At 32.7% G+C, this 12,341-nt stretch overlaps 1 protein-coding gene across 4 annotated transcripts; it reads left to right on the top strand.

Annotated features, from left to right (window-relative positions):
* The first annotated feature begins 6,834 nt into the window (after nucleotides 1-6,834).
* On the top strand, nucleotides 6,835-12,140 carry LOC113005396. 4 transcript variants are annotated; one of them, XM_039449675.1, is made up of 5 exons: nucleotides 6,835-7,352; nucleotides 10,302-10,368; nucleotides 10,522-10,680; nucleotides 10,873-10,978; nucleotides 11,161-12,140. In XM_039449675.1, exons 1-4 carry the CDS (start codon nucleotides 7,349-7,351, stop codon nucleotides 10,922-10,924), a joined length of 282 nt encoding a protein of 93 aa, XP_039305609.1. In that variant the 5' UTR covers nucleotides 6,835-7,348; the 3' UTR covers nucleotides 10,925-10,978; nucleotides 11,161-12,140. The 4 variants fall into 4 exon arrangements, 2 of the variants coding, with proteins under 2 accessions (XP_039305609.1, XP_025996716.1); XM_026140931.2 differs by having other exon boundaries at nucleotides 6,835-7,403; XR_005574874.1 differs by having other exon boundaries at nucleotides 6,837-7,352; nucleotides 10,481-10,680.
* Nucleotides 12,141-12,341: the final 201 nt, after the last annotated feature.

The raw sequence follows: 12,341 nt of genomic DNA, 5'->3' as shown, positions 1-12,341 counted from the left end.
AAACAAAAGCATTTTGTAGATAAAATGTCATACTTTATGGCACTTGCATTGAATTTGTCGAGAAAAATTTTTTTATTGAGCTACAGGCTGTTAAAAATACGTTATTTTAAGGAAAAAACAGTGTATCTTTTTGGGGCATAGTACTAAGAAATTGAGAAAATTTTTGAAAACCATTAATAGCATATTAAAGCTGAAACTTCGAGCTTTAAAATGGTTTTTCGATTTTTTATCTACGATGATTTTTCACGGAGTACGGATATCATTTGTATAAAATGCAGGTTTAGCTTCAAAGTTGCGTAACTCGGTCAAAAAAAATCGTTGAGAAATTTTAAAAAGACCTTTTTGTAGGTAAAAAGTTGTTGTTTATGAAATTTTACTTGAATTATTCGAAAAAAATTTGTTGGTCGATCTGCAAAGTGTCATAAATACGAAATTTTAACGAACAAAACAAGGTGTGCTTTTTTACTGCATAAGATAAGGAAGTTAAAAGAATTTTGAAAATCTGCTGGTAGAACGTTAAAGCTCGATCTTCAAGCTTCAAAATGCTTTTTTTATTTTTTATCTACGATGATTTCTCACCGAGTTACACTCATTTGAAAATAGCCTAATTTTTGGTGTCTGGAAAGTGTTCCCTATTTTTTTTTTAGTAGTGTATAATACAATAATTAAATTAAATATGAAAAAATTTTTATTAAAAAACATTTAACAAATATTGTCTGCTCATTAGGATATAAATCGAGTTTTCTTCATTCATGAACCTATTTTGTCTAAAAGTATATATTTGATTGTATATTTTTCATTATTAATATCATTAATAATCTGTGAAAAGTTTCAAATACTGCATAGATTACAAAAAATAAACTGATTTTAAATACATCGACAATATATGTATATTTATCCAATGTGTAACAGCCAAAATAAAATAATTATTTATTTAGAATGTATATAGTTATAATTATTGCAAATAAATAAACAAATGTAAGATAATTTATAAATCGAGTTAACATTTATTGTCGTTATGCAAGAAGAAACTCGGTTTCAAAAGACTTTTTCAATGACTTCAATGATTTAATTAGAGTTACGCTTGGCAAAATATGCATGTATTTTGTATGAGATGTATATCGTATATGATGGATGTGCTATCGTATAGAATCATATATGATTCTTATACGATAAATCCGCCTGTTATACACGTGATTCTATATAATTTCTGCTCGTGATATATAATTCGTATTTGATCGCATAACGATCGTATGTCTAATAATGCGATTGCCATGTGGTCGCATACGAGTCATATAAAAATCGTATGTACCTTATACGCAATCTTATATGATTCGGAACATACGTCAAACATGTCACATGTGATTCCGAAACAAACGTCCAACGGTGATATGTAATTCGTATACCATCATATGTCTAATCATGCGATTAGCATGTGATCGCATACGATTCGTATAAGATTTGCATATAATTCTTATACGATCAGATATGATTCATACGAGGGCGGTCCGATAAGTACTTAGCCTCAAAGCCCGACAGTGCCAGTATCGCAAGAGAGATTTACTATCGTGTAGTACATTCTCGTAGACGGCTACTGTCAAAATTTCAGCCGAATCGGACTCGTAGTTTTGTTTTGACCGCGTGTGGAAGCGGACGTGTCCGCGGATTTTAGAAAAATGGAAAAAGAACAATATCAGTCGGTGATTCGATTCTTGTTTTTGGAAGGAAAATCGCGCAGCAAAATCAAAGAGTGCTTGGATGCTGTGTACGGTGATTCTTCTCCTTCGATGGCGACCGTCAAAAATTGGTTTAACAAGTTTCAACGTGGTCGCACGTCGGTTTTTGATGAGCCACCCCCAGGTGCCCCGAAAATGGCTACCACAATAGATAACGTGACAAAAATCCACGATCTCGTATTGGCAGACCGCCGATTGAAGGTGTGCGAGATAATTGAAACAGTAGGCATGTCAAAAGACCGCGTGGATCATATCCTTCATGAAATTTTGGGCATGAGAAAGCTGTCGGCGCGATGGGTGCCGCGTTTGCTCTCTCCGGACAACAAGCGCAACCGTGAGACCACTTCAGAGCAATGTTTGACGCTGTTTAAGCGCAATCCAAAGGAGTTTCTGCGTCGTTTCGTGACCGTCGACAAAACATGGATCCACTAGTACACACCAGAGACCAAGGAACAGTCGAAACAGTAAACTTCACCCGGCAAACGTGCTCCGAAGAAGGCGAAGACTGTCCTATCGGTCGGAAAGGTGATAGCTACCGTTTTCTGGGATTCACAAAGTGTGACCTACATCGACTACCTGGAGAAGGGCAAAACGGTCACAGGGCTCTACTATGCCAAATTATTGGGCCGATTCGACGCCGAATTGCAGAAAAAAACGGCCCCATTTGGCGAAGAAAAAAGTGCTCTTCCACCATGACAACGCACCGGCTCACACCTCCGCCGTCGTCACGGCCAAATTGGTCGAATTGCACTACGAACTGCTGCCCCATCCACCATATTCTCCAGATTTGGCCCCGTGCAACTTTTTTTTGTTTCCAAACTTGAAAAAGTCTCGCCGGGCAGAAATTTGAGTCGAATGAGGAGGTCATCGCCGCCATGGAAGCCTACTTTGCAGACCTCGAGAAAACGTATTTTTCAGATGGGTTAAAGAAGTTGGAGCATCGCTGGGTCAAGTGTATCGAACTAAAAGGAGACTATGTTGAGAAATAAATCGCCACTTTTCCAAAATTTTCGTTTTTCTTTTGTAGGCTAAGTACTTATCAGACTGCCCTCGTATATCATTCGTATACTATTGATATATGATTCACATACCGAATTTACGGTAGGGGCAACAATATTTTAGTAATATAATTTTCAGTTAATTTTGAAACAAAAATTATTGGACATAATCACCAATATATTTACTATTATTTTAGTGGTGAAAAAACAGCAATAATATGTTTTGATCGTTGTGTCTACTAACTTTTTTTTAATTAACTGAAAGTCATTATTAAAATATTGTTGTCTTATCAGTAATTACTGAAATTATTCCAAAAAGCCTCTTACATTTAGGCAGTAATATTTTGGCAATAATATATTTCGGCAGTAGTACGAAATAATTATTGACTTTTATGTAACTGCCAATAATATTCTGTGACATTCTGTAATATTTTCTGTGATATCTAGTAATATTTTTTGGAATATCCAATAATATTTTTTCTAATATTCAGTAATTTTCCTGTGTAATTATCAGTAATATCTATGTGTAATCGGTAATGGTTTTTTTTCGTAATAGGGTGCAAGGGGGTGGACCTGACGGCCCACCCCCTCCCGCACCCATCCCGTCTCAGTCGGTCCACTAATTACAGGGTGGGTGCGGAAGGGGGTGGGCCCCCCCGTGTGTGTGTGTGTGTGTGTTTGTGTGTGTATGCGCGCGCGCGGGTGTAAATATAATATATTTATCCATTTATATGCTTTATTTCGCACAATTACGAGCATGCGCTACTTAAAAGTATGATTACGCGTATATCGTTGCGATTACTATGCATAGAAGTTTCATTGTGGACAATTTCAAAAGCTTTATTTTTTATTTGAAACATTTTTTGGTAAGATAAATATTTTCCGAAATAATAAAAAAAAACTGTTTTTTTCCTCTAAGTATATCTTGAAAACTGTACGAGAGCGCCGATTAATTTATAAGGAAATGTTATCCAGGATCTTTTCCTTGATAACATATATCGGGATCCGATAGCGCACGGTGCGATAGCCCACCAACCAATCATCTTGACTTATCTAACCCAACCAACGGAAAAACTCTAGGCATCGGCCGCTGTGAGTGGTGGTGTGCTATCGGTCCCGTGTGCTATCGGGATCCGCCCACATATATCAAGGTCAAGGGCGTCAGAAGCTGCTCCCCTGTTATGCATTTTTACCAAAATATTGGGAATATTGTTATTAAAATTAATTTAATACTGTTTAATATTATTGATTAGCTATTGATCATTTAGGAGTTCTCTTTAGACAAATATGAAATTAAAAAATTAAATACAAATTTGATGAATGAGATATCGTCTATTATTAAAAATTACAAAATTTCCTCCAAATTTGTGTATTTTGCATAATTGACAATTAAAAGAGAAAACAATTCAACATTTGAAATTATGACTATAAATATGACTTGAACCTACTAGTAAAACCTACTAGTAAAACATTTCTATAATTAATTTATGGATTTTTTGAATGATCTGTTTATCCTCAAGAGAATTTCAGATTATATCCAAATTATTTATTGAGTGAATTTAATTTTAACTCAAAGAATTATATTTATTCCAATCTGTGAATTTAAATTAATTTAATTTATCCGATGTAAGAAGCATAATAGAAATAAAATCAATTGCTAAGTTTGTGAGCTGAAACATTTAGTTGTTGCCTTCATTGAGTCTAAGATAGTGTTTTGCACAATACAAAATATAGTTATAAATAAAAGAAGCTGCCTATTTAGGAATATGTGGGCATAAATTAGTTAACTTTATCAAAATCGAGAGATTGATGATTAATTGAGTTCAATTTTCTTTATTTTCTTCTTCCCCTTATTTTCAGTATATAGGGGAGACCGGGGCAAATCGTTAGACGGGGTAATTCGATAATTGGAAATATCTTTTTATAGGTACATATTAAAAATTTACTTTAAACACTGTAAACACGTCTTAATGTAACGATGTTGCTAACAAAGTTTTGTTGGCAACAACGTCATATTGTCGTAGTAGTGAAAAATGTGTTTTGCGACAGTTGAAGTAATTTCTGATAGTCAGCATTTCTTTGAAATTTATGTAAGATAATAAGGTTTTTTTTGAAAACTTTGAATGTATCGTGCCCAGTTGAATGCATTTGAAACATTTCATGTTTACTTTTTGCTGTGTGATGTCTATTTTTGTCGATCATACGCAATAATGCACACAGTTGACATTGGGGCTATTCGTAGGCTATGTTCCAAAATTGATTGTCAGCATTGGTAGCGTTGTGAACACTATTCCAAAATTCACGATAGCGCGCTGCGGTTGTGCTGTAAGAGAGCAATGATGTCATTGATTTTGTCGTCATTTCTTGCTGCAACTGCTGCGGCTGAAGAGGTGAAGCAGCTACAGCACAAATATCACTACTGAACAGCTGACCCTAATTGATGCAGAAAATAATAGAGAATTTCAAATAATATTCTTGCCAGAAGATACTGAAAGGGCAAGAAATGGTCAATATTTTTTGTTTTTATAAATTCGAATATACGTAACCCGCGAAAATTCAAAATTCGCGATACTTTTTGAACACACCTCGTACACACACACACACACACACACACACACACACACACACACACACACACACACACACACACACACACACACACACACACACACACACACACACACACACACACACACACACACACACACACACACACACACACACACACACACACACACACACACACACACACACACACACACACACACACACACACACACACACACACACACACACACACACACACACACACACACACACACACACACACACACACACACACACACACACACACACACACACACACACACACACACACACACACACACACACACACACACACACACACACATTGAGGGAAATGTAAAAAATTTATTTTGAAAGTGATATTTAATCAGGTACATTATTTTGCAATGTTAACTAATTCCATTTTTTATGTGACTAGTTAATATTGTAAAACAATGTAGCTGATTAAATATTACTTTCAATTCTTATTATTTTTAAGTATAGATGAGAATTTTTTACATTTTTCTCCTGACGGAAGAGACCATCACTTTCTTGCGGTTTCCGTTGAGCAACACTATGTACATTTGTGTAAATTAACATTTATGTAAAATGAAGTAAATGTAAGAAAACAGATTATCGAAAAAAATAATTTCGGTAATAGTTGTATTTATTTCATATAAAAAATGAGCATAATTTTTTGTTACGTGATACATTTTAAATAAAAAACGCGCATGGTGGCCAAGAATAGACTTAAATATTAATACATTTGAATTGCTGTATTAAAATACTGAATATTGTAATCGCCAGAATTCGACTGAAGAATCTCGAGATTTGAAATCATGTTACAGCTACAGTAACAGCCGTATGTGACTTCAGATCTAGAGTTGTCAAATTGGCGATGAGACGCGTGACATTTCCCGATATTAAATTATATGACCAAATCTTGTAAGCGACAATTGTGTAGGTATATTTTAAAAAATATATGTAAAAGTATTGACCTTTTAGAAAATGTTGATAATTGTTCAATTAATTTTGAAATAGTATTTCGGGAAAAATATAACGATATGTGATAGGCGAATCATCTTAATGATATAAAATTAAATTTAGAAAGAAATTGTTCAATAATTAGGAAAGATACTTTTAGCTGTGCTATACGTAAAACATTTAAAAGAATTAATCCAAGTAAATGTTAACAAAAATGCACAATTCAATTTCTAAATTATAATGTAGAAATATTGCTGTATGAAATATTACACATTCAGCATAATAACATTTTAAATAAAGTCAAACGATTTTTTAAATTATTTCAATACCGTTTGGTTTTTTATTTAAAGTGTCACCATGCTGAATATGTGTAATATATTTCATGCTGCAATATTTCTACATTGTAATTTAGAAATAATTAAGCATTTTTTATAAACATGTATACGGATTAATTATATTTATAAATGTTTCATGCTTAATACAGCAATATTTTTTTTCAATTTCTTTTTTATTTTATAAATATACCATTAAGATAAAAAAATCGATATCGTCATGTATTTTTTATATATGTATAAGTAGAAAACGTGTATATAAATTAATACATAGCGCGCGCGCGCGCGTCGTGACTCGGCTCCGCGATACGAAAATCTCAAATCGCTGATGGTCGAAAGCAAAGCTGCGCCTGTAACAAGAAAGAAAGAGAACGCTCGAGACAGAAGAGGATAGGTTGGGAAGGAGATAGACGCTTGAGAAAGAAAGAGACAGTTGAGCTCCCCACTCGTCGCCTTGGCTGCTCGACGTACGCCGATAAGTGGGGATAAAGTGCCAGCCGGTGCAAGTGGGTCTGTTCCCTCTGGCTGTCGGTGTGGCTGCAAATCGGCGCCTCAATGGCAACTCTGCTAGCGGGAAGTGCTTCTTCCCCCTAGCTTACCCTAGGAGAACGCACGGGCGGGCTAGTGTAGCGCGTCTCAGTCAGTCGTGGCTCAGATAGTAGCGCAGAGCGAATGGCATCGTTGCCTTGGGTCACCTGATATCGCAGAGCAATCACAGCGCTCTGAAGGAGCGATGTGTACGCACCTAACGACTAACGCTAGCACTCTGCTAAGTATACCGGGACTAAGTATGACAGGACATTTCTTACACTACAGATAAATTATGTTGTATTTTTTATCATACATTTATGTTTTATATCTTATTTATATCCATTGTATATTATATTAAGAAAACTGATTCTAAAATTTTAATTCTTAATTCTGACATTTAATATTTCTCTATTGTGCGCAGGTCATAACTTTTGACAAATAAGGATTTATTCAGACAAACTTGCATAAGTGCATAAACATATGCATAAAGAAAATGATGAGTCCATAAGCAAATACATAACAAAATGGACCAACTAATTTTATTATGCATATGTTTATGCAATTATGCAAGTTTTTCTAGATAGGCTATAACTCATCGTTACTTTAACACATTACTCATCAAAACAAGTAACTTTTAATTAATCAAAGTAACGCCTTAATAATAAATTTATTTTTACTTATTATACAATGATTTAACTAATAAATTACTTTTTACAATGAGTAACGTGTAATAGTAACGAGTTACTTGTCAAAATGACCATTTCAATCCAAATATTCTTCATTATGATTATAATAAATTATAACATCATTATCAAATCGTTATCATTAAAAAATCAAAGTAACAGTGATTTGTTAGTTGTAACGCGTTATTTCCCATTCATGATTATTTATGATTATTATTTACAGATAATTTGCCTACTCTTTGTTAAGATAAATTCAAAAATCTGATAAGGAAAAAGTTGAGATACAAACTGAAACTGATTTAAAATTTATTTAAAAATTTAATCTTTTACTTAAATAGTTATCTATTTGTAGTATTGTTCAAGAGCTATCCAAAAAGTAACTTTTGTTTGATTATTAAAACAATATCCAAGTAATTAGAGAAATTTTCTGCTGCATATAAAAAAATTTTTTTAACTATACAGGGTGATTCAGAATAACCTTATGTCCTTGAAGAGACATATTCCTGAGGTTATTCTGAAACAACTTTTCCTTTGGCAAAAACTTGTCTGAAGCATAGTTTTTAAATAATAAAAGGAAACAATTATTCAATAACTGGGCGCATATAGCGGTGAAGCAGGGCCGGTGCAACTCACCGTTCAATATGGGCGATTACATATGGCGATCACAGTGATAAGCAGACAGCTCAAACACTGCTTTTCCTCCCTTCCCCCTCTCTCTCATTCTCTCTCAAAACCTTTATCCCATTCTCATTTTCATTTTTTTCTTAATTATTTATCAATTCATGTACTAAAATAATGCTAGAATTAAAAATAATAATTAATTATTTGACGTCTTTCTTTTAATAATTTTGTATGAGTAAAAAAATAATCTTTTTAAGTCAAAATCATATTTAAAATGCGTGAATGAAAAACAAAATGCAGAGTGAAAGAGAGAGAGAGAGAGAGAGAGAGAGAGAGAGAGAGAGAGAGAGACGAGTTCGATTAAATTTGAACGTGTATACTCACTTATTATTCTGCACAGCAATCAGCTTTATCTTCACGAAGACAAAATATCCATATTAAACTCAAGATTTTCCTCTTTTCTTTTTAAATCACATCATTTGTCACATTCACTGCAATCATTGTCTTGATCGAAAATTACTAATCACTTTATACAAATCACTATCGTCAATTACTATTAGTCACTACTAATCACGCGTGAGAATTACTCAAAGAAAGAAACACGTGTTAACACGACGAACACACGACACGTGTTTACAACAAAGAGGTTGGGTTAGGTTGTATCCTCTTTGCTTCACAAGCGAGCAATCGACTAATTTTATTGTTCGCGGTCATTGCGTGATTGACGTTCTAAAAGTTAAAACGCGATAACTAAAAATGAAAAATGTTTGCTCCCGTGTGTTATGCCTGTGACCATGAACTCGAAGATTTCACGATCATTCCGGACGAGCCCCAAACGTTGCACTCGCGGCGCGTTTACGGCTCACGTTTCTTGAGCGACTGTCACTTGTCTCATATGAAACTCAGTCTTTCGGCCGTCAAAAACCGGGATGACCTTAAAATCTTCGAGATTACGGTACATGCACGTGTTTCATTTTTTGAGTAATTCTCACTCGTGATTAGTATTAACTAAGTAATTGACGATAGTAATTTGTATGAAGTAATGCGTTAGTATTTTTCGATCAAGAGAATGATTGCAGTAAATGTGACAAGTGATGTGATTTAAGAAGAAAAGAGAAAAATTTCGAGCTTAATATGGATATTTTGTCTTCGCGAAGATAAAGGCTGATTGCTGTGCAGGATGTTAAGTGAGTATACACGTTCAAATTTGATCAAACTCGTCTTTCTCTCTCTTTCTCTCTCACTTTGCATTTTTATTTTTCATTCACGCATTTTAAATATGGTATTTTTGACTTTAAAAAAATATTTTTTTACACGTACAGAATTATTAAAAGCAAGGCGTCAAATAATTAAATATCGTTTTTAATTCTAGTATTAGTTCAATGTTAGTATCTGAATTGATAAATAAATAAGAAAAAAATGAGAATGAGAATGGGATATAGGTTTTGAGAGAGAATAAAAGAGAGGGGGAAGGGAGGGAAAGCAGTGTTCGACCTGTTAGCTTATTACTGCGATCGCCTTACGTAATCGCCCATATCGTACGGTGAGTTGCGCCGGCCCTGCCTCACCGCTATACGCGCCCGGTTATTGGATAACTATTTCCTTTTATTATTTAAAAACTATGCTTCGGACAAGTTTTTGTCAAAGAAAAAGTTGTTTTAAAATAACTTTAGGAAAATATCTCTTAGAGGACATAAGGTTATTCTGAATCACCCTGTATACTGACGTTTCAAACAAACGATAGTTCTGCACATGTATATTCTAAAAATTAAATTACAAAAAAATATAAACTTAATATTAAGAAATTAATATTATTAGTACTAAATGAAGATAACGAATAATTTTTTATAGGTAATATACACGAGACAGATGCAAGCTGTAGTACAAGTGAGGACACTGCATATTTCAGATACAAAAGGTAAGTTAAAATTAGTAATTTTTGGAAAAATATATTAATACATTATTCAATTTTCTATATCAACATGTACGGAGTCGGTCAGAAACAAAACTACTTATTAAACTTTATAAAGAACAAGTAGAAAAATTTGACAATCCTAAAATTTCGACAAAGGACTGCTGGAATATATTGTCAAAAGAAATGGATAAGGCTGAATACCAAATACCTCCAACAAAATGCAACAAAATTTCAAAGTTTAAAAAGGACATATAAATCCATTACTGACCACAATAAAAAATCAGGAACAATACAAAAAAATAGGAATATTATGAGGTATGTTATATTAGAATTCTAGAAATAATTGAATTATTTGTTATAAAAGATACAGTGTATTGTTATTTTGCAATAAAAAATTACAAAATAATACTTTACTCAAAATAATTAATCATTATGCAACATTATTTATTATACGATTTTTTTTATTATTATATATAATTTAATTTTTGAAAAATTCTTTTATTTTAGATTATGCACTAGATATTTGGTACTAAGCCATGGATTCAACCACAATCAATAGCTGGGTCTAACGTAATTGCTATTAATAGCAACATTGAAAACAAAGATCCAATAGGTATTATGGAAATTTTAATCAATATAATACAATATACATTACGTGTACTATTTCGAGCAAAATTTTGCTCTGAATGGACGTTTTGGAGCCTAACATTAATATATAATCCATATTAACATTTTTTTCTTTAATATCTTGTCATACATTTTTATTTTCTCTAATTATTACTTTTTTCATTGCAGCATTAAAGAAACGAAAAATAAATCATGTAGTGGAGGACTATTGTGAAAAATCAATACGATTGAAAGAAAAAAAAGGAAAACAGATTCAAAAACGACACGAAGAGAAGATGGCAAAAAATAGAAAATTTATTGACAAAAATTGTAGAAAAATAATATCGCGTTTTTGTGTTACAGAATATAACACAAAAGTTTAGGGGTTAGGATATAACACAAGAGTTTAAGGGTTGGTTGATAATAGCCGCTACTGTAAGAAATTCACCAATCATAATTGATTATTTCTTTTATACGTCGACTATGATTAATCGATTTCTTACGGTTACGGCTATTATAAATCAACTTTGAGTTTTTATTTTTTATTAAATTTGTTTTTATTCTTTTATTTTATCATTACAAATACAAAACTAGCATTTATAGATCGATCTCTTTTAAAATGGTTTGAAGTTTATTTTTTAAGTTTGTTTTTATTTTTTTATTTTATCATTACAAATACAAGGCTAGCATTTATAGATCGATCTCTTTCAAAATGGTTTTAAGTTTAGTTTTAAGACGCTAATATTGTGATTGATTCAAGACATCTTAAAATTACACCTAAGATGATCTTAAAATATGAACAGACTGTGAACAACCTGTTATTGCTTTATTTGAATTTATTTTTAGTTTATAAATTTGAGTTTATTAATATTAATATAGTAATGTACTTTTATAATAGCAAAATAAGCAAAAGCAAGTACAAAGATAAGTTTGCTAAAAGCAATATACAATTATGTGTTACCGTTGTAATATTAGGTGATATATTTGTGCAGTATTTTATCATTATGTGATATTACCCAGATAGCAAAACGTGCTGAAGCATAGAAGCAGCAAACCTTGTTGGATTTGTTTGCTGCTTCTATGCCAAATCTAGTGCAGCATATGTCGCATACAGAAATTTACATGTGTAAAAATTGTGATTTTAATAATGAAACGCTTCTTTATAAATATTAACATGGTTTTGTTAATGATATTATTCTAAAATGTTATCAGAATTAAAGTTTTAACGTGAAAAATTGCATCATAATTATCATGATTAATGTCAGCACAACTATTCGTATTAGTGTTGAATAATCAAGTCGGCATATTTACAACACTCATACAGCACAGAGAGATTCCAGGAACATTGCAGAATGATTTCATTAAATCAT

The sequence above is a fragment of the Solenopsis invicta genome, chromosome 5, assembly GCF_016802725.1.
Source record: "Solenopsis invicta isolate M01_SB chromosome 5, UNIL_Sinv_3.0, whole genome shotgun sequence".
Lineage (NCBI taxonomy): Eukaryota > Metazoa > Arthropoda > Insecta > Hymenoptera > Formicidae > Solenopsis > Solenopsis invicta.
The sequence above is the reverse complement of the archived record's forward strand: the minus strand, read 5'-3'. Positions and strand labels throughout refer to the sequence as shown.